General features: G+C 43.1%; 3 protein-coding genes across 4 annotated transcripts in view; 2 read left to right on the plus strand and 1 right to left on the minus strand.

Moving 5' to 3' along the window:
* The window catches only part of ankrd6b (ankyrin repeat domain 6b), a 43,930-nt gene extending 30,977 nt beyond the window's left edge, over window positions 1-12,953 (minus strand). The window contains exon 1 of one of the 2 annotated variants that reach the window (XM_032542347.1): window positions 12,743-12,953. The gene's annotated coding sequence lies outside the window, so the exon portion shown is untranslated. The remainder of the gene's footprint in view (window positions 1-12,742) is intronic. The other variant, XM_032542346.1, reaches the window with a different exon arrangement.
* The window catches only part of mdn1 (midasin AAA ATPase 1), a 1,030,807-nt gene that overhangs the window by 86,499 nt on the left and 920,701 nt on the right, over window positions 1-23,607 (plus strand). The gene's annotated exons all lie outside the window — the stretch shown is intronic.
* Window positions 16,726-23,465, plus strand: rpl7l1 (ribosomal protein L7-like 1). Its single transcript, XM_032542367.1, has 6 exons — window positions 16,726-16,918; window positions 17,352-17,460; window positions 17,555-17,718; window positions 18,063-18,200; window positions 18,292-18,401; window positions 22,727-23,465. Exons 1-6 carry the CDS (start codon window positions 16,905-16,907, stop codon window positions 22,933-22,935), a joined length of 744 nt encoding a protein of 247 aa, XP_032398258.1. The 5' UTR covers window positions 16,726-16,904; the 3' UTR covers window positions 22,936-23,465.

The raw sequence follows: 23,607 nt of genomic DNA on the forward strand, positions 1-23,607 counted from the left end.
ATCACATCCCACCCCTAACACCCAAATTGATTGCATTTGAAGTTTTAGTAATCATAAGTATTTTTACAAATGAATCAGGTCCACAGACCTTTTATAGCAGACATTTTGACTTAATACCAATATAACGTAACAATGAAAATATTTATCATTTAGCATATTTCAAATAAACTATGACTTTCCTCCCAAGAAGAAGATCATTATTATTGTTATTGACAGATGATTAGATGAATAGTATTATGTTAGTGGATATGGTGGATACAGTTAGGATGATTTTTGATATCCAAACTGCTGTACTGGTAACCTTTCATGGGGGCTGCAGTTTTTGAATGCTGGCAAATAACTTTTGGTTTACCTTTGTTACAAATGCAAAGGTTTAATAATTCTAATAGCAAGACAGACTCATATATGTCAGCATATGGCCGGTAAACCTCAGGACGCTTGACTTTCTAGGAAGACAGATGGAAGAAAAAGCTCAATAAGAGAATGCACTTAGAGAAGCTAGCCTGGCTGTGGCAGCAGGATGTTGGCTGTTTGTTACTGAAGGCTGTAACTAAATATGAGGGAACAACAGAGTGTAATTGAATTGTTTTCTTCAAGAGGTGTCAACTCCCCTCTGCCTGAACAAATGAGGAAGTTTGCATGTCAAGTGATGCTAACAGTAAAAAAGCACTAGCACTAGCACTTTGCAACCATTGGATTCCACAGAGAGATTACCAAGCCAAACGTACAAACTGGTAACCTGAGACCAACACAGGATGTGAGAGACAGTCAACACTGATTATACAGCTCCATTGTGAAGAGGAAGAGGCATGTCCCATCTGATCCCTGGAGTCTAATCTGTGATGATGACTGTGTTTCATTACTGAAAACACAGCACAGACTGAGAGAACATGGGCTGATCACAGCGCCGCAGGCATTCATGGCTGAATCCAGATAGATGAACAGATTATTTCCAAGACAATCGTCCTTCATCCCAACTCCACCATACAACATGTCTGTGTGATACAGTTCCTCAGCCAAATCATTGCCACTGGACAGTTTCAGTTTCAAAGCAGAGGACTTTTCTCACGTCTTACACTAACTTTGATCAATTCAACACAGCCTGAATGAATGAACAAAACTGAAAGAGCACTTCTGCCAACGTCTGAAGACATGTTGCCATTTTTATGAAATATAGTATTTTGCCTATTGAACGTCAGGGAAGATGAGCAGTGTGCTACATCAAACTGAAAAGGCCAGATGGATGGACGGAATCTGCAGTCCCATAAATATCCATGAAACACTTACCCAAAATTTTAAATTAGACCACACAAAGTGGAATGCCAAAGAAAGCATGGCAAACCTCACTATAGGAGGTCAATTCACTTGAGCTGAAAAGGGTGCTAATGCACTATGGTAACGTTTGAAAGGCTCTCTCCTGCCAGCTGAAAACTGAATACGATTAAGCGAGGGGGGAATCCTCTCCCTGACTGCATTCCAGTTGATTATCCACAAGATCCTGTTCAGAAACCCGCGCACACAAAAGCCAGCCTGGCAGTGGCAGCGAAGCTCCTCGCACGCAGCTAGGCAACAGGGCTTTTGTGCAAACTTTTGGAACTCAGGACTCTGTTCAAAACACAAAAAATGGTACCCCTTTCTTTTCACCAGGCTCAGGGAGGAGGCCCTGGAAAAGAACTGTTAGCCTGATGGCTCAGGAAAAACAACCGCCTTCCCATGCAAACACACCGCTTCATATCTGGGTTGTTTCCTCTTTTAGTTATTAATTCAATTAATTTAAATTACTTCCTTTTAGAAAAGTATCATTTGGTTAATATGTGTGCTACATTTGGATGGAAACTTCTAAATACTGTAGTACTTTTGTTTTAAAACTGGAACCGTTAAGGATAAGACAAACTTTATTCATCCCACAACGAGGACAATTAGCTGTTACAGCAGATCAAGAGTTTACAAAAGCAAAGGGAAAAAAGTAACTGAGTAAGAAAAATGAAAAACGATAATAGCATTGACCAAAAACGGAATAAAGCTGTGTAGAGTAAAATGAATTTGAATAAAGGCTATACACTTTATAATTACAAACTAAACAGATATGTGCATCCAGGATAAATTGCACAGGAGAGATTATGGCAGCTATAAAGCCTGGAGCAAACACCAAAACAAGGAGGACAGGATGAGCGATCCCACCCTTCCCGGCTTACTATCAGCCTTCCCCTGTATTAGACCTGAAGGGTAGACAACAAATAGAAAAACTCCCATTGGTCATGGAGCTGATCACTTTTGTTAGCCAGTATATTTTCTGTTGATCAACTGATTGAATAATGGGTTTGTGGTATCAGTAAGTGTTGTGTCGCTGCCATTTAAGAGTTACATTAGAGCTGATACTATGATAGTTTTGTGTATGTCAGTATGCGTCACACAACACCAAACGTACCGGAGCGGCTCGTTTATTGGTACCATCGTGCGCCCTTTATGCAAAATATGAGGTTAGCACAAGCACATTGGTGTGCAAGTCATTCACCCTATGGCGAGCGCAAAATTAAACGGCGGAGCTTGCTGAACCCCCTGCACTCAGCAACTATCCCGTCAGCTACAACAGCGGTGGAGAGTTATGTAGGAGACAAGGACGTTGTGTTGGTGTTGCTCTACCGGGGTTTCAAATTTGTTTCTTAGGATGACTAGTACTGTTGTCTTCAACATGAGGGATTGGGCATGAGGAGGGAGATTGGTTAGGGTCAGAGTAAGAACACCAGGGTAAGCCAATCAGAGGTTGATGTAATGTAAGTAAATGTAAGCCTCTTCTTGTGTTTCGACTATGGTTTGTTGGGGCTCAGTGAACCAGGACCAAAGTTTCTTCTCTGACAGCTGTTATGTTGAATATTTCTGGGGGCGTGATGAGAAACATCTGGGATGGGGGGTACCTCAGTGGCATACCTGCTCTCTATAGCTGTAACATTTGACAAAGAAATGACATGCCACTAACCCCTGGAACGATATTTACTATAACAATACTGTCTGTTAACATTGTTATACATTATGTAATATGAGGACTAACACTGAGTGTGTCTTTGGTGAGATGAAGTTTCAGATGTTTTCTACCAGAAAGTGTGCCAGCTAAATCAAATTTCACTCAAAAACACTATGACAGCCCTGAATTACACCTTTCAAACCAGTGTTTAGCTGCTGAGTAATGCTGAGTCAATGGCACCCATGGTGTGTCTTCTTCTTTCTGCTCAGCATGCAGCACTGAACCCAGCTGTCAGCAGCCTCCATGACTGATAGCGAGCAGGCAGCTGTGCATCAGCAGTTGATATCCAAAGCATGCCAGGAATGTAGCTGCTAGGTACCGCCTGTCAACATCTCCAACAGCAGCTCATTCAAAGCCCCAACTACAGAAGGTTTTATTCGAGTTTATTGGGTGTGAGGATTTCAGAGCTGGCCAACGAGGAAGTGATGTGAGCCGCTCACTGACCCCAAACACACAGCCTTCAACCTACATGTCAGAAAAGGAATGTTGTTTTGCATGTTTCTGCTTTCCCTTAGGTTCTCCCCAAACTGCTCCTGGTAATAGCTTTTGGATTACAGTCTACAAATGATTATCTGAAGGGAGCAGGGGGAATTTAACAGGACCCAGCAATAACAAACAGGTCCTAGATGGTGACTTTTGGGGGACAAAGCCTTAGCTTTCTAATGTGATGGAGGAGCTGCCCAATTATATTATGCAGGAGTATTACCAAATTAGGCTTTTAGACTTCTAACTAGTAACCCCCCAGAAAAAAAGCCAGCTTTTCACATTACATCATGTTCTTTACCAATGGTGAAAAATGAAGCGCTGTTCATGCTTTAAAAACAAGCTTCGAAACCAATATATCAAATTTTCCCTCAAGGAGGTCATTGCCTGCTCTCACAGCCTACACATCCAGCCCCCCCATGGTGCTTTTGACACACTGCCATACTGTGTCTTCACTGATCCAGACACAACTCTACAGCACAGCTCATAGGAAGCAAACCCATACTTTTTACAATCCCTCCGTTTGAGGAATATATTTTCCTACAAAGTTTTTAATTTCTTTTACCAAAAGAAATAGAAGTTACAGAATATAATTCTTGTTCTATGAATATGTGCATGTCCCACTAAAGGGCTTCAGCAGGGCGTGTCCTCGCTTAAAACTATCACAGAACCGAACAGTCACAGAACCTTTTAACACCCTGGCTGCAACCTGAAGGCTGGTAGGATCATTGCACACAGCTCAGTCCTAATATTTTAATTTACAAAGAGATTACATTTACTTTTGTTTGTTTACTTACACTTTTAACATCAGTGACTTTTGATTATTTTTGTAATCACATTCTTATATAAATAATCATATCTGCATATATAAGTATATAATATATATATATCTTGCATATATAAAGTATATATATATATATATATATATATGCAAGAATATGTAGTGTCGCTGCCATTTAAAATTACCTCAGAGCTGATACTGTGATATTTTTGTGTATGTGTCAGTATGCGCCACGTAACACCAACCACTGGGTAATCCAAACGTGCCGGAGCGGTTTGTGTAAGCCAATCAGAGGTTGATGTAATGTAAGTACATGTAAGCCTCTTCTTCTGTTCAGTGAACAGGACCAAAGCTGCTTCTCTGACAGCTGTTATGTTGAATATTTCTGGGGGCGTGATGGGCTTCATATTTATATAAAACCAGTTAGTACGTTATTTGACTATACCTACAAATAAACAAATCTTGTAATGACATACATACATACATGAGATAGAGAACATAATATGTATTATATATAGGCTAGATAGTGGATTTTTTACTTAGGTTCACTTTCAGCGGATGGAAGTCCTGCATAAATACAAGCAACTCAGTGCTCAGTCTTCTGATGTGTAGATGCATTCTGGTTGGAGAGTGTTCTCTCATCACAACACTAAAAACCAAAGTAGTGAATGTGAGGGCAGAATGACCAACAACACGGAAACACAGATCCATACCACAGCACAGCTATTTTCCTCTGTATAATTTACATGTGAGGGATCAGGAACATGACAATATGAAGAGTGTGAAGAAAGTGGTCGGAATGGAAGGCCCCCCCACCATCCGATTCCACTCAGAACTCAGCCATCTGTCTTTCCTGCACCAGTTAGGGACAGAGAGCCAGAACCAGATTATAACAATACTTTGACCCCTCGCTAATCCCAAAATCAGTTCAGTGCTAGCTTGGTGTAGTGGCGAGGCAGAGGGATCTGTGCTGACAGAAGCATGTGTGGTGGACAAAATGGGCCATAAATACCCCAGAGAATACAGAGCAAATATTTATGGCTATGTTATCTGTTTAATCACTGCCAAGCATTTGTGCATTTTGAGCAGATAAATGGGATGCTGACACACTGTTGGCTAATCCTCAGATCACTGCTGGAAATAAACCCTCTGGCATCCATGCCACAGCTGCACCAGAAAGATTAGCAATTGAAACTAGAACTGCAAGGAGTTATGACCGGGTTCCAAGCCTCATTGCGCCAGTCATCCCAACGACATGAGCAAACTGGCAGAGCGGAACCAAAAGTGTAACGTGGGGAGGCAAACGTCAGGAAATAATGACACGTGTGAGCAACAAGGTCTGAAGTACATTAACATTGCAAATATCCCTTTAAAAGTGTTCAAAGCAATGTCTTGCGTTTTTTAGCCTTCAACATTTTTTGTCACATACAGCAAACATCTCACTATCTGCTAGCTGCCTGAATACACTGTAAGACAGCCCAGGCTCCACAAACAACAACACAAATGAACCGCACCAACCGCACCACGAAACGTAATAGTCTTCCAGCCAAAAATTGAGAAAAGGATTGGGGGGTTTGTACATGGAAGGGAGAGGAAGGGGAAAAGATGAAAACGGGGGAAGGGGGGGGTTTTCCATTTTTTTCAATATCAAAACAAGAGAACGAACCCCCCAAACATTGTTAGGCCCCTTTTAAATTTGATTGAGAAAAAAATAAAAAAAGAAAATTTGACAAAAGTTTGCCCAAAAAACATAAACTTTGTTTTAGCGCCCCCCAAAGGCGATTCCCGTACAGCCAAACTGTACAGGTGGGGGGGTTCCCCTTTTGGATGGCCCAAAAACCCCTCAGAAGACCTAAAGACGCAAAAATTTTGTCCATTTTCCCCCCACTAGGTGCGAATAGCAGAAAAAAAATTGTTTGGCCCCTATAACTCCCAAACCGAAATTTGGAAATTAGTAGACGAGCATCCCCTCAAAAAAAGGTCATTGTTTGGGCCCCCCGGGGATATTTACAGAGAGCGGCAGAAAAAACATCATAAAAGTTTTGGGGTTTTGATAGCTTTTACTTGGCGGATATTTCAAGGCAAATTTTCTATTAAAATGCTTTGGGTTTTTTTAGCAAAAAAATAACCTTGATTTTAATATGGAGGAAACCCTTAAAAAAACAATGGGTTCACAGCCTGCTGTATAAACTGAGGGTTTTCCAAAGGGCCCCAACCCTGGGGTTTGGGCCCCTAAAAAATAGTACAGAGGTCCCCCTAAAAAGCTAATGGCGTGCACCCCCGGGCCTTTTCCCCAAATTCTGCGTGTATAAAATAAAAAAGTCAACACAAAGAGGGAAAAGCAGAAGTTGGATAAATGTGGAGCATATAAACGGGGGTGGTTCAGTTTTTTCAAAAAGTGTTTTTTAGTCTTTCCATTCAAATTTAGTCAAGGATAAGGGAAGAAGGAAATGGCCTGTGAAGGAAAAATTCCAAGGGAAATCAGAGCAGTTTCATGGTCAGGATGATGTGTGGCGTCTGCCAACACTGGTGTTCCTGGTACAATGAGAACATCTTATCAAAGTTCCTGTACGATACCAGCTCAGGGTTTTCCACCTGTGCATACAAAGTCCAACTGGGTGAAAATATTAAAATATTGGCCAGCTGTTAAGATATCATCAAATAATCATAGTTGACCTATCATTAAAGGTGACTTTCCCTTTACATTTCTCAAAGACTGACCAGCGAAATCAAATGACATAGTCAGGGTCATCAAACTAAAGGCCAACACGCATAGAAAGCGCTACATTATAAAAATACCACTGTACATGTGTACTAAGCCTGAGCATCTCTACCAACAATCACACACATTGTATATAGTATTATAGTACTAAGTACAAGAAACACTTAGTTAAGTAGGCCTGTGTTGCAGTGCAACAAAGAAGACGAGCCCCCCCAAAGCCTCGGAGGTTTGTAGCCCTAATCACCTCCCGGGCCCGGCTTCATTGTCCAGGAGCATGAAGCAGAAAAGGCCCCCCGTGCTCCGCAGAGAGAGTCTCCACCCTTTGACTGGGACCTTACAATGACTCCCCCACCCATTGACTAGCAATTACCACAACACCAATGTGAGACCACCTGTGGTCGTCAGGGGTACTAACTCACATGGGCCCTCCCACTTTGTTACAGTACAACTACTTGTGTAGATCTGGCAATCGTTCCGATCCGTAATAATATACCAATAGGAAAAAAGATATGCAGACAAACATTATTAATAGTGTTTTTCTCTGTTTGTCTCACACGGTACATGACAAGCGGGGGGGGTGTAGCTGGTAGCTGCCCTGGGTGTCCCATCTCATCTCATCAGCTGGAGAGAGCTGAGTGACAGCTGTAGGGCAGAGCACGTCCCCCCCCCCCCCCCCTATAAAGTACAGGCTCTTTGCGCTGTACAAGCCTTTTATCTCTTTTTACATTGCTCTTGAAAAAGGTGACCATACACCAATACTTATTTAACCTTGACAGCTGATGCATTGTGGGAGAAAGAGCGAGGGAGTGTGCATGGCTGTACACTTACTTGTTTCAAGCTACCACTAAAGGCTTCAGTGGGATTTAGAGCCCCTGCAAGGCAACGCAAAATACTAAAGAAAGCTCCTTTTCTGTCATTTAAACCTGCAGTGCCCCCCCCGCCAAATCTATCCTATTACACAGCACATGAGGCTTGCTTTAAAGTGGAAATCTGATTCCTTAACACAGCATTAATATCATAGGTTTCATATATTGTAAAGGTTAAACTAATGTGACATTTTAACATTTAACATTGATTTTCACTCACAAAGCATCATGGGAATTAGCAGATCTCAGCATCTTTACTCACTACAACAGGCATCATCTCACCATCTGACAGACAAATCTAATAATTGCCTCTCACACAATGCCCTGTGGCCCTATGAACCATTAAGCCTCATTATGTGGCCATTACACACCTGGTGACCTCTGACCTTGTGCTATCAGTTCCCCAGGGACATTCTAACTGCGTGGTGCATTCACAGGCTTCACATGCAGCAGGAAACAATAGCCCATAGGCCAAAGAGGAAAAAACTAAATCAGGAAAGATGGATGAATCATCAGAACTTAATCTTACAGCTGGAGCTGCAAAGATCCATCCATTAGTTGTCAGCTATTATGTGAATTGGTTAATCGGTTTGATTTTTAGTTGAAGAAAATCAAACTTGTGTGATGAGTCAGCTTGTTAAATGTGAATATTTTCTAGTTTCTTCTCTTGTCTGTAACAGTAGGACGCAGTTAACCCACTTGCTAACCCCCAGTGACCCCTGTCTGTCAGAGCTTCAATGCTCCAAGTGAGAAAGCCGGCGAGGACAGCTCCAATATCTGATCCCCTCCAGAGGTGAGATTTTGAGGGAAAAGCAGTCAGGCCTGTAACGGAGCAGCAAGATTGTACAACTGGGTATCCTCTCAGCCTTGACCTAAAATATGACCCGGAGAGATGCTTGGCTTTTGAAACTGTTAGCCATTTTGTATTTGTGTTTTAAAGCTTGGCCAATACAGCATACAGATCTTAGAATAACCTCAAACGTTAGCAGTGATTTGATCCTAAAAGGAGAATAAGCTCCTGTCCTTTTGCCTGGAATTACAGTTGCCTTAAATTATCTTAATTTGTTCAAACACAGGAGCAGACATAGGTGTGTTTTGCTTTACCTGCATTAAAATACCCTGAGGATTATCCTGAGCTAGCTAAAGACTTGGCTCATATGCAAGAGATTGACAGTTAACAGTGGTATCTTACATTCAGAGAACTCATTCGTGACTTAATGCTCTCCAGCCTGCGATGAAGGACGTCCATCTACAAAGGACCAGATGCATCCCCAAAGTAAACAGACCTAAATTACTAATGTATATACAGTAAGGGTCTGGCTGGCTGTATAAATCAAACTGAATATCTTTGAGTTTTGGACAAAACAAGACATTTGAGGACATTGTCTTGGGCTTTGGGGAACACTGATTCACATTTTTCACCATTTGCTGACGCTTTAGAGACCAAACAACTAATCCATTCATCCAGACAATAATCAACATATTAATCTACAATGACAATAACCCCACATGAATTCAGTAGCTCCTGGAGACCAGGGTGATAACGCCCTCATTCCACAGTGCTGTTTCTGTTGCTGTCGTAAGTTCTGCTGCTCTGGCCACGCCACATATTTTATTAACGTATTAAAGTATTAAAGTTAATTTAGTCAGTATGAGGGGTGCTACTCAGCCGGCTGTGAGAACAGTTGCTTAAAGTCTTCTGTGGCTCTGGAGGAATAACCCTGATGATGTCATCAAAGGTAAAGTTACCTGTTCTTTCAAGTTCTGGTTTCATTTACTGTGCTCACTTTACATGTAGTCTATATTCACCACATTCCACTTCCAGAATTGTTCCGTTACCGTTAGAAAACCAGATTTTTACTCACTTACGCTGAATATCTGTTGCCTTGGGCTTTCTTTGAACTGTGTTTGATTTCTGAGGACTATGGTTACCTGCTCCTTAGATCTCTGCAGGGTAAATCCAGACAGCTAGCTAGACTATCTGTCCAATCTGAGTTTTCTGTTGCATAATTAAAACTACTTTTGAACATACACATGTTCCACCAAAACAAGTTCCTTCCTGAGACTATTTAGCAGAAGCACCATGGCTCTGTCCGGAGCTTAGCACCAACCAAGACGATTGTGATTTGTTTAAAGAAATTCCAATAAACCAGAGCATGTTTTTCTCCCATCCAGGAATGCTGTGTGGACTCGCCAGACCTTCCTCTGCAGCTCTGTGGAGGCAAGACTACTTTACATGGTACCTGTCGGTACACGATCCGTCCTGCCTGCACGATCCTGCGCATGTGCATTATGTTCGCGCACGCGCAGATGATAATCATGATGTACGAGGATTTACCAGGAATTTACGGCACTGCACGATCTGTTCCACAGTGCTGCTGGTAGCCTCCACCGAAAGCTAACGTTAGTTTAGCTAACAGCTAATTCGGCTAACCGCTAGCTGAAACAGCAGTTTAAAACCCTCAATTATAAATTTTGTATTATATAACATAACAGCGAATATATAATAGTGGTTATGTCAGTTCTACTTTACTTGTGCTCATTTAAAACACAATCACTCATAATTGTCTTTATTATACTGTAAAGTCTTAAATGCTGTAGCTGCTTTCCCCACTGTTTAGTTTGAGTAACGGTATTTTGACTGAATCAAAGCTAGCGGTTAGCCGGGAAGCTAACGCGGTGGGGGCTAACAGTCCTCTTACATCCATGAGGCTAACGGCTAACCGCTACAACAAACAGATCGTGTACTGATGTATTAGCTAAGAGAACGGTTAGCCTCTCCCGGGGAAGCTGACGCTAGTTTAGCTAACAGCGATTGCGCTAACGGGCTGACAGCTTGATTCAGCCTAAAATTACGGAAACTCAAACAAAACAGTGGGAAAAGCAGCTACTGTTGGCTAAACTAACGTTAACTTTCCGTGGAGGCTACAGACTTTTTTTAAACTGTCAAAGGAACAGATCGTCGTGTCGTAAATCCACGTTCATCATGAATCATCTGCGCATGCCGATATATTGCACATGCGCAAAACCGATTGTGCAGGAGGGAGGGAAATCGGTACCGACAGTACCCTTTACTCAGACAAGTTTGGAGACTATTAAAAACCCTCATTATACAAACTAGTTGTGTTGAAAGATTTGGACATTTTGCGGCAGGGAGGTCCATCTAATTCTGTACAACCTCTGAGAACTGGGGATACTATGTTTTTTAAGGCCTTGTTTCAGGTAGCTATCTTTTTTTTGCGAGTCTATTTTATTCTAAAGGTGTCAGAAAACTCCAGCTCCACATTGTCTCATTAGGTTTATCTTGAGTGGAGGAAGTCGCTCTGAAATGAAAAGAGTCCTGGTTTTAGTGAGTATCCCTCCAGGCTGCGTGGACCCTGACGTCACCTGAAGACACTGGAGCCTCAGAAACAAATCCCATTCAAATAAATGTGCACTTCATCTACAGAGCTTCTGCCTTCGGGCTGCCAGTGAGTGTTATGTGCTATTATCATTAGAACACATTACTGACCCGCCTCTCCCAATCAGCTCATATCTGTTTAGAACTGTTAAAGGTGCTCTCTAAGCAATGTTGGATGACGTTACTTCTTGTTGACGTTCAAAGTATTTTCAAACAAAACAAGACTAGCTTGCCCCTCCCTTCTCCTCATCCCGTCCCCTCCCCCTCCCTTATGTCCCCCCCACCCCAAAGCCTTGTTGGTTATTGGCTGAAACTCTGTGAGAGTGTTATGTTTGTGGTGCAGGTTGGCGCAGCTTGTTATTGTTGGCGTTTATGGACCCTGGGCTGTCTACAGAGACCACGTTTTTTTACAGTGTGTTCTGGGGACAGGCAGCTAGCAGATGTGAGATGTTTTTTTACAGTGTGTTCTGGGAGAGGCAGCTATCAGATAGTGATGAGATTGTGGGTTTTTTACAGGGGGTTCAGGGACCCGGCAGCTAGTAGATAGTGAGAGATTTTTTTACAGTGTGTTCTGGGGACAGGCAGCTAGCAGATAGTGAGGAATGTGTTTTTACAGTGTGTTCTGGGGACAGGCAGCTAGTAGATAGTGAGGAGATGTTTTTTACAGTTGTTCTGGGACAGGCAGCTAGCAGATAGTGAGATATGTTTTTTACAGTGTGTTCTGGGGACAGGCAGCTAGCAAATAGTGAGGAGATGTTTTTTTTACAGTGTTTTTTGGGGACAGGCAGCTAGCAGATTGTGAGGAGATGTTTTTTTAGAGTTTTTTCTGGGGACAGGCAGCTAGCAGATAGTGAGGAGATGTTTGTAACAAATGGAGCCCAAAACACGTGTGACATTGCTTAGAGCACCTTTAAATATTCAACTGGAATTGACCCTTGTAGACTTATATATTTAGGTTAAATCTTAGGCTAAGATCCCTGCTGTAGAGAAGATTTCACTTCACATTTTGTGAAGTGAAATCTTAGAAATCTAATCCCTGAGTAGAAATTAGGCCTAATTTGCATCATATAGGCTACATCACAGGGTGTGTATCCTGGTTCATTTTGAATTGCTTAATTTATTCTTTGTCACAGACATATTTCACACTTGGTCCAGACCAGAGTCTTTTAAATAGCGACATTATTCTGTAACACCAGTATTCTCCTCATGCTCTGAGAACACTGAGAGGATACAGACACATACATGCAGTAGCCTAACATTATTAATATAATATTAGTGTTGAGACCACCCCACTGGCGATGACAGGAGTTAACCATTGGGAGATCACTGGAGCAGACGTTTCAAAGCAGAATAAAGTCACTATAACAGCACTTTAGAGACAGTGAAAGCCTACATCCAGTCGCAACACATTTACCACAACAGGCTGACATAAAGCTATAGGTTAGGCTGCAAAAAAGGTGCAACTTACATTATTTGAATATTGCAGATTTCTTTGAAGTTGGAACGTAATTACAGTGAGAGGAGTCCCAGCGCAGAGCTCGTCGCGTCAGTGCGCAGTACAGAAAGCAGCCATGTAAACCGAATAAACCATGAAGTGGATTCATAAAAGCGACCAACCTCGAAGAGAAATTCTCTGTAGTCTAAGTCCGAAAGTGTCCACTCGGACGGAGAAGGTGTCCGCGGGTCCGACGGGCTGGTGTAGTGCTGTTGGAGAGGAAACTCCAGAGAGAAAAACACACGCACTGACGGCCGCTGCTGCTGCCCGCCTCTCTCTCTCTCTCTCTCTCTCCTCTCTCTATCTCTCTCGCTCTCTCTCCCTCTCTCTCTGTCTCTCTCTCTGTTTCTCTCTTTCTCTCTACCTCTCTCTTTCCCCCTCTCTCTCTCTCTCTCTCTCTGTCTCTGTCTCTCTCCTCTCTCTCTGTCTCTATCTCTCTCTCTCTCTCTGTCTCTATCTCTCTCTGTCTCTCTCTCTCTCTCTGTCTCTCTCTTTCTCTTTCTCTCTACCTCTCTCTCTCCCTCTCTCTCTGTCTCTCTCGCGTCCTCCCTCCCTCTCCCTCAATTTCAATTTCATTTTCAATTTCATGTTTCTTTATTGGCATGACAAAAATCCATCTGTGTTGCCAAAGCATAAGAAGAAACATATAAACAACAACAAGGAATAAATAGCCTACATCTGATAAAATAATACAAGTAAACAGGATAGGCTACTTTTGATATAACTGTAAACAAATCATGTGCATGTCCCTCAAAGGCTACTTTGAAACAATACATTTGTACTGTGGCAGGAGAAGACATATAGCTGCTAGCCATGCCGGGCTATATGCTTTCTTGCGCTCTCTCTCTCTCTCGCTGTCTTTCTCTCGCTTACTCCCGCTCTCTCTACCTCTCTCTCTCCTCTCTCTCTCTCGCGCGCGCGGGTGCGCTCCCTCCCTTCTTCTCTCTCTCTCTGTCCGCTGTTGCCCCCTCCCCCCCTCGCTTCCTCTCTCGGTCCTCACTCTCTCTGTCCACTCTCTCTGTCCTCCCTCACTCTCTGTCCTCCCTCACTCTCTGTCCTTCCTCTCTCTCTGTCCTCCCTCTCTCTCTTTGTCCTCCCTCTCTCTGTCCTCCCTCCTTCCCTGTCCGTCCTCTCTTTCTGTCCTCTGTCCCTCTCTGTCCTTCCTCTCTCTGTCCTCCCTCTCTCTCTGTCCTCCTCCCTCTCTCTATCCTCCCTGCCTAATAAATTCATAATCGTAATTCAAAATCTTGATTTGTAAAATCAGTGGAGTGCTCCTTTAAAGTGCAATTCCAAACTAACTTTTTACTACTGCATTGCTGTTACTACATGGTACATAATGTGAGTTAACACTTCTTTTTGTGTTTGTGCTTTTTTGTAATAGAGCTGTAAGTTCCATCAATCTCTCTCTTGTTTTCATAAATAACTTTGCTTTAGAAAAAACGCTCAACATGGCTTTGAAGTGATGGTTTTAAAATGGCTCCCACACAAATCTATAAAAGATAGCCGTACTCCCCTATACAATGATCCTGCTCAGAGACCACTAGAGCCTGCAGCAGATGTCAATCTGAGACCTGGGAGCATCCTGGAGAGGGGGTTAAAAAAAGCAAATCTAGGATGGTGACATCATGGCCAGTCCCACCCTGCTGTGTGACTGTCTCCTTCTACAGTACTGGCTGGCCCCCAAGCCCCGGAGAGCAGAGTGGGGCCCCGTCCTGGAGAAAAAGGGTGTGTCTGCAGCAGGCTGGATGTTTCACTCTCTTCTCTTTGTGCTCTTCTTCATCTGCTGTTGACCTAAGACAAGCCCTCCAAAGAATGGAACCAAATGGGAAAGGGTTTTAAAATAAAAATTAAAAAATACTACTTTCAAAAAAAAGTAAAGCCTTTTAGCATGTATCTGTTTAGAGTTGGAGGGGAGAAACCCCAGGATTATTTTGCAGGCCCCCTTTGTTGGGAGTTTTCTAATTTTTTTTTTCAAAACCAAATGGCCCGTTTGAAAAGAAGGGGTGCTGGGGGGGGGAAAAACCCTTGGCCTCGTGGGGTCCCCGCAACAAAATGACCGAGGACAGCAGGGACCAGGGAAAAAAACAAAGTCACATCATAAAATCGGGGGTGTTTCTTTTTGGTTAAACTTTTAAATTTTGCAATTTAATAAAAATTTTTTCCCTTAAAATTATCCCTTAAGGGGGAAAAATTTTCCTTTTTGGTGCAATCATGCTGGGTTATGACAGGAACAACGGAAAGGGACAGCACACCGAATTTATAAGGAAGTTTTTTTTTTTATTTTTACATAAGTACAAAAATTTTCCCCTTTTGGGGAAATTTCCATTAAGGGTTGTTCCCGGGGTTGGGAACAGGACACAGGGATAGAGTAAGTCCAATAGATCAAAGGGAGACATGGTCCCTGTTTTCCCGTGGTCAAAAATTTTCCAGCGGAGTCCGGTAGGCCAGGGGAGTCCCCGTGGTCCGCGAACACAGTAGAGCCCAGCGGATCCAGCAGTAGAGTCCAGCAGTAGAGTCCAGCAGTAGTCAGCGTAGGTCCCGTGAGTCGCGTGAGCCCAGCAGTGAGTCAGCAGTGAGCCACAGTAGCAGTCCACAGTGGTCCAGCAGAGAGCCGCAGAGCCAGCGTAGCGTCCACGTAGAGCCAGCAGGAGAGAGAGCAAAGCAGTAGGCCGCAAAAAGGTCCAGCGTAGGCCAGCAGAGAGTCAGCGTAGTAGTCCCGTAGAGCCAAGCATTTAGAGTCCAGCAGTAGAGCCAGCAGTAGAGTCACAGTAGGGGGCCAGAAATTCAGTCCAGCAGTAGAGTCCAGAAATAGAGTAGATGGGCCAGAGTATACCCCAGGAAAATCCGCAGTAGAGTCCTCGGCGATTTAGAGGCCCCAAGTAAAACCCCCGCAGAAAAGTCCAGGTTTGGTCGGATTTAGAGTCCGAGTAAGTCCAGAAATAGAGTCGCAGGGAGTCCAGCGTGTCAGTCCACCCCAGAGAGTCCCATAGTCACCGGGGAATAGAGTCCCGCAGTAAGTCCAGCGTAGGCCGCAGGAGCATTAGAAATGAGTCAGCAGTAGTAAGCCAGTAGGTCAGCCCAGCATAGAGTCCACATAGGCAGCTAGGTCCGCAGGGGGTCCAGCAGTAGTCGCCCAAAACGTAGAGTAGCGTAGAGTCCAGCATTAGCCCAAGAGCAGCCCCGCTAGGCCAGCAGAGAGTCAGCGTGGAGCACAGTAGGCCCAGAGTAGGCCAACAGTAGCCCCAAAGAGGGGGGTCCCCGTAGGTCCGCAGTGGAGTCAGCAGTAGTAGCTAGAGTAAGTCGCCAGCGTAGAGCCAGAAGTGGAGTCAGCAGTAGTCAGTTAGGTAGTCAGCCCAGCAGTAGGTCCAGCAGTGAGTCAGCAGTAAGTCGGAAAGGTCACAGTGAGTCCAGGCAGTGAGTCCGCAGTGGCCCGCAGTAGGGGAAGGGGCCCAGAGGGAGCAGCAGTAGTGGTACAGCCAGAGTAGAGTCCAGCGAGGGGGAAAAGTAAGAAGTACCCACAATACTTGTCTTACTTAAGAGATTTTCAAAGTTTTTTATTTTATATTTTTTTTTGTGGCAATTTTTATTTGTATTACATTTAAACGAATTTTTTACTTTTATTTAAATTTAACAAAATGCCCGTTTTGTAAAAAAAGGTTTTTACAGGGGTAGTGAGGCCGTCAGAAACGCGCGGAAAAGGCCTACCCGCGAGGGGGTGGGAAAACCGGAGTCAAAGGAGCAAAAAAGATAAGGGATACTGTCCGGGGGACATAAAGAAAGGCCTTTTTTTCCCCTGTCAGAATTTTCTCAGCTTGCGGAAAAAATGATGTCATGGCAAGGAGTTATTTTTACTTAAAAAATTTCAGCGTATTTTGTTATTTTTTACTGAGTAAAGAATTTAAAACAGTGGGCCACTCACTTCCAAAAGGGTTTTTTTTAAACAAATTATTTAGGTATTCTATGATTACTAGAAGGGATTCTTTTGCCATCTCTGTCCAGCAGTAGGCTAGAGTCCAGCAGTGGCTGCTGTTGGCCGCTGGGCGGCAGTGTGAGCACACTGTAAGGCCGTGCAGCGTCAAGGGGATGTGACATCATCTCCCAGCGACAGGCGAGTCTCCCGATTTCGGATTTCATCATGGCCGAAGCAGAGTATGTATTTATTTTAAATGATATCTAAGTCCATCCGTTCGTTCTGTACGTACAGTTGGTTTATTTCCAGTCTTTTTAAGAAGGCGCTGTTTACCTGCTTACATTCAGACCCGCATTTACCGGGCCCGTGGGTAGAAAAGGCACTTTCTCACATGGAACGTTAACGTTACAACACGGAGAGATAGGGCTCTGTCTGTTATTATTTTTATTATTATTAACGATATGGTGTCGGTATTTGAAACTAACGTTAACGTAAGTTAGCTAACAGGCAGCTGATGCCATGTTCACGGACTGAGTTGTCATCAGTTAATTTCAGGTTGAATTCTAGCGTCAAGTCATAACAAGTTAACTGTTTAACGTTCAGCTCAGCCGCATGAAGCTGACTGATTTGTGTGTGTGTGTGTGTGTGTGTGTGTGTCTGTGGGCGCGCCAGATCAAAGAAAGTGATCAAGTTAGTTCCTGAATATCTCCTGAAGAAGAGGAAGGCGTACCAGGCTATCAAAGCCACTCAGGCCAAGCTTGCCCTGCTTGAGAAGAGAAAGGTGAGTGATCATGAACAGGTGGAAGCATGGGGACCACATGAACCCACCTCTACCCACTGCTCCGTACTCACATGTGTTTTCTGTTGTCTTCCAGGTATCTAAAGGTAAACCATTGAAGTTCAAACGTTTGGAAGACTTCTTGAAAGACAGCCACAAGAGTCATCGTGATGAAACTCGCATCCGGAGGTCTGAGCACAGGCCGCCCCCCCCTCTGCCTCCTGCCAAGAACAGGCTCGCCTTTGCCGTCCGTATCAGAGAGTGAGTACCCTGACTCGGATGGAGATTTTAACATCAGCTGTTCATGAAAAGCCCAAAGTGGTTGTCAGTGTTTGCATCCATCTCAGTAGAGGAGATTTTCCTACTTTTTACAGCGGGCTTCATACTGCGTGCTACAGAGCCCTGCGTGACTTTAGCTGGGATTGCATTGCCATCTTTTTCGTTCGGGTCTTGCCTGTCAAAGGTGTTTTACCGGCCCCTTTGGCGTTTCCTGACTATACGTGCTGGAACCAAGTTGTCTTTATCTGAACTTACTGAAAATGTAAAACTGTGCATAATGATACACTATTGCAGTCTGGTCAACATGGATGGTCCTCTCCTGATAGGGTTAAAGGTGTCAGTCCCAAAGTGATGAAGGTGGTCCAGATGTTGAGGCTGAGGAAGATCTTTAGTGGGGCCTTCGTCAGAATCAACAAGACCTCTGTGGCCATGATGAAGGTGCTGGAGCCCTACGTGGCCTGGGGGTGAGTGGACTGGAGCTCAGATCAGATGTGTCGGCTTGTGTGTGTGTGTGTGTGTGTGTGTGTTGTAAACCCAAGGTAATGTTTCCAACAGATTTCCCAACTTGAAGTCTGTTCGTGAGCTCATTCTGAAGAGAGGACAGACCAGGGTTGGCCGGAGGAAAGTTCCCCTAACAGACAACACACTGATTGAGACGCACATGGGTAAGTCTGTTCACCCATGTCAATGAACCTAAACTTACAGTCAACTGAATCCATATGTATAAACAGGGTGGCCGCGGGTCCTTAAAAAGTCTTAAGTCTTAAATCACGTTTCCTAAAATTAAGGCCTTAAAAGCATTAAATTGTCTTAATTCAGATCGGTAGGTCTTAAATATGTTTGTGTCATGTCACGGCGAAAATGCAGGCAATCTGTGTTGAATATTTTTTCCGGTAGGCTTTGCGCTGCGTTGTCGCGGTAACATAACCCCATTTGTACATGTCCTATCCCCTGACCAATCGGCTATCCTAACCTCAACCACTCCAACCAATCAAGCTGCTTCGTGGGCGGGTGTTGACGTGGCCGTAGTCAGTGAGATTGTTATTTCGCGGGATTCGAAATTTCGCAGCATGCAGGTGATACAGCAATTGTTGATAGCCGTCTAGAAACACGGGGAAATGCAAGTTCAGTGACAAGTGGCTTGAAAACAACAGTATCCTTGGTTAAGGTCGGTGCCTGAAAATGCTTATGAAGCGAACTGCGTTATGTGGGAAGATTTTCAAACTTGGGCTAATGGGGATCAGAGCGGTGGAATCGCATGTACAAAGCAAAAAACACAGACTAGCCTACGTAAAGGCACGCCAGCACCCCGCCATCGCTAGTTTCTTCTCCACCGCTAGCAATGATGTCAACGCTACAACGCTAGATGTTATGCGGGAAATCTACAGCAACAGCCAGCTAACCTACGAGCAGTTTGGGCTCTACGCCAACACTCCGGGCTGAGTACCGTGACAAGACACAATTCATACAGGTCAAATGACGGGACTGAAGAAGTTTTCCCAAAGCAATGCTTCCAGATTCAAGGCTTGTACAGTCATTTACCTCTGGAAAAGACAAGACCAGATACGTGGCTAAATTTGGATTGGCGCCATATGTAAAAAAAGACCATCACAGAAGTCCAAAATGCGGTGCGTTTGTAATTATGTTCGACGAGACATTGAGCCAGACAACCAAAGCAAACAGCTGGACTTGTATGTGCGTGTATCGTTATAAATTGGTAAGGACACTCTTTTGGGAAGGCTTCTCAAGTGCAAAGTCACTGTTTTGTTATTATAGTATATTAATTATTTTCCAAGTATATTCACAAAAGCTCAGGAGTAGACATCAAAACTTGAACAAAAATTGGTCACATGGAGACCTGAAAACACACCTATAGATAGATATACACACACACACACACACATTCCCACACCGCAAAATACTCATACACACTGCTGTCTACTCTCTCTCCATGATGAGTCCTCCACAAACTGCAAACCCATCCATCTGAGTCTCCTCTCTCTCTCTCTGTCTGTTAGGCACAAATCATATATGAGTCTTTGCATTTTAAAAGCAGCTGGAAATTGGCATTTAATTATTTGTTTGTTCAAAAGGAACAGTGTTTTTTTTAAATATTCACTTGATGTTATTTCACTTGATGTTATAACTATTTGTTCAAGGGACCCAAATGTTCTGAAAATATTGTAATAATATAAATTAGGACAGCAATTACTTTTTTGTGTTATGCTTTTAGATTACACACATTAACTCAATGTTCTTAAACTCAACAGATTATTGTTATTTTACCATACTGTTAATTTTGTGTTTACTTGGAAAGATTACTGTATATTTCCACTTTGTATTTCCATCGTAAATTTGGTCTTAAATTTCATTTAGAATTGGTATTAAAAAGTCTTAAAAAGTCTTAAATTTAACTTGTTAATACCTGTAGCCACCCTGATAAATAAAAATACTCCAATGTCATGATCCCTTACACTTGATGAGTTTTATAATATATACATATATATATACACACCACACACACACACAGTACATGCCACACACCTCATTCAATGCGTTTTCACCTTTTCTCTGTCGCACAAAGACACGACGGTTGGAACCAAAGATCTCAAACTTGGACTCATCAGACCAAAGCCCAGATTTCCACTGGTCTAATGTTCGTTTCTTGGCCCAAACAAATCTCTTCTGCTTGTTGCCTCTCCTTAGCAGTGGTTTCCTAGCTGCTATTTGACCATGAAGGCCTGATTCGCAGTCTCCACTTAAAGCTGCAGTAGGGAGTTCTGAGAAAACGTGGACTTAGCCTAAAAATTTGAACAAGCACACCTTACAGGTCCCTCCCCCTTGCTCTCTGCTGCGCCACAGCTCCTCCCCACAGCGGGGCCTGCCGTGAACGTGCAGGCTAGTAAGCAGTGCCACCGATGCTTTCCACATCCTCATGGACAATACAGGGGATTTATTCTGAGGAGGGTATAGCTTATGTAAACAATTTGCTTATATAAATTATTTCTATTTTGTAAATTTTTTTCAATAAAAGGGTTTAAAATGATTTTTCATGTAATCGCTCATTTGTGAGAACAAAAGTAGCACGTTACACAGTACATTACTGAATTACCTTTTGGATCAATTTAAAACCGTAAACTTTCAGTAGGAATGATGAATCACTAAGGAAGCTCAATAAGCCAAGGAATAACAACATCTTAGAAATATGTAGGTTTTATTAGAATATGGGTAAAATAAATCAGCTTTTTTTGCAAAGTACTCCTGCACAAGGAAATACTGAACATTTTGATTTGGACTGAAAGACGATTCCTTCACGTGCCTGTGTCTGGGCCCATGTCTGACCTGTTGAAGGAGCACAAAGAATTTGTGTCAGACATTTGATTTACAAATTACATCCTGAGGGGGAAGAAAACATGTTTAAAAATAATCAAAAGTAGAAGTCTGCCTTGCCAAACGTTGATGGGGCCAGCGCACAATTAAAGTAGTTTAACCATAGCTAAGCTACATTTATTGTGATTGACAAAAAAACATTTTGGCTTACTAAATGTAGGCATCGAAACAATATTACTTGTACTGAGGGTGAAGGAGTTAGCAAGTAAAGTTAATCTTCACCTGCTACAACATTCCTGCCGTGCTACAAGCTACGGAGTAAACTGAGATTTGCGCTATCACCAGTGTACTGAAAGTGTACTGTAACCATCGAATCTTAGTTGTGTAGTTCTTAAAAAATGAAACAACATCCAGCAGGGACACTTACATGTCAAGCAGAAATGTGGCTAACGCTAGCTCAGAATCCGTGTTGAATCCTTTCAGGAGGCGTAGCTCCCTCCACCTCTGAAAAGCGCTTCGATGTTGACCCGTTTTATTTCAGGCTCGGTTTAATTCTTCTTTTTAGCTGCTTTTCGTCATCGGTCTTCTTCTGTTTGCCCGTCTTTGTTTTCCGAGCAGGTGTCACTCGAGAAATTTGCAGTTTTCCTGAAAAGTTGTTTTTCCTCTCGCGATTAGCAAAGCAGCAGTGCACTAGCAATTTGAGCTCGAACAGCGGTACGTTGTAGGAAATCTTGTTTGCAGACATGTAACCATGGAGTCTATCGGACGTACATTTTTGGCTCCGTTCATACCAACTGCCAATAGAAACTATGAAAAGAAATATCTGGATTTTTCACTGTGGAAATCACGATAGCAACAAGGAGAAGAGGTGTTATTGGTCAGCTAACATGATGTCATGATGGACTAACTGACCAACTGACTGACTCCTGACTTCAAGCCTTAACACCAACAGCTGTTTAACAGCTGTTTCATAAAAGACAGACTGGGAGTGGAGGAGGAAAGAAGAAGTGTTATCTGTCAGCTAACATGATGTCATGATGGACTACACCAGACTCCATGTAAAAAGTTATCTCTGAAGGGTTAAGACACTTAACACTTTTATTATTTTTATTACGTTTTATTGCTATTTGGATGGGCACCAGGTAGTAGGCACACTGATAAAATTTCTGCGGAATTTTCTAGTTTGTATTAGAATAGGTTTAAATGGTTTAGTTTCCAAAAACACCATATTTTTGTTGTACTGCACATTACTGCAGCTCCTCGTTTCACCCTGTGTGTTGAGCTCTGTTTTAGCTACAGAGTGAGACATCTCACTTCTGTTCCATCTTTGTTGGGAGTCTTACATGCAGAATAGCTAGGTAAGGACTACTAGCCAGTCAGAAGCAGAGTATGAGGGCACAAAGGAAAAGGAAAAAGCCTAAAAGCAAAACGTTTTTTTGTTTTTGTTTGTTTTTAATTATTTTTGGGATGTCCTGCTACATCTGCTCAGATTATACATGCCAGCATACTGTTGTGGCTGTTTTGACCCACAATCCTTTGTACAGCAAATATCAGCAATAAGCATAAGTTTAAAGCACTGTGTAGAAGCAGATGAGTTGTATGGGAGGTATATGAATATTACAGCTGGTGTAATCGCTCACCTCCTCTTCTTGTTTCTCAGGTAAACACGGCATCATCTGTCTGGAGGACCTGATTCACGAGATTTACTCGGTTGGTAAAGGCTTCCGGGCAGCCAACAACTTCCTGTTGCCTTTCAAGCTGTCAGTGGCTCGCCATGCTGCCAGAGACAAGGCTGGGCTCCTGAAGGACCTGGGGAACCCAGGGTTTCGCAACACAGACATTAACTCCATCATCAGACTACTGAACTGAGGAGGAACGCATGCAACATGGACACTCGGCAGCATCTTTAACCATGCTGTATTTCTTCAGGAGCGAATGCAGACAACCAAATGTTTCATTGTCTATTCCTTTGGCAGAGTCCTATTTAATATACACATCTGGTTGCATGCTGGGAGACCTCAGCCGGACCTAAAGTGGAGTCTCTTTGACTCAGGTTTGAAGCATAACATCATGTAGTGCCTCTGACCAGATGACTGATGGGACCAGATGTGCTCTTTGGTGAAATGTAACAATACTTTGAATCACTTGTGAAATGTAAAACAGGTTGTTAAAGGGTGCTTAGTTGCTCCACATAATATTCCTCAGGTTGTCAGAGGAACGGATCAACGCTCGCTGCAGACAACATGCAGCGATTGAGTAATTAGGACGGGCTCTCCTGTCTGCTGGAGCCGCCTGCAGCACATGGCTTTACTCCACTCAGTTGTCTTCAGTGAGTCTGTATCTGATTTATGATTCGTTGTTAATACACTTTGTTTTTACAATAAACCCCCCACCCAAAATGGTTCAGTACTTGATAACTAACATGTTTGACACAAGATGGGATGTGAGAACAAGTGGATATTGGGCTCTGGTGCTTGTGGTCAGCAGAGGCACCTGTTAGATAGTTAATAATTAATGTATACTTTATTAATCCATTATTAA

The sequence above is a fragment of the Etheostoma spectabile genome, chromosome 18 (assembly GCF_008692095.1).
Source record: "Etheostoma spectabile isolate EspeVRDwgs_2016 chromosome 18, UIUC_Espe_1.0, whole genome shotgun sequence".
NCBI classification, from domain to species: domain Eukaryota; kingdom Metazoa; phylum Chordata; class Actinopteri; order Perciformes; family Percidae; genus Etheostoma; species Etheostoma spectabile.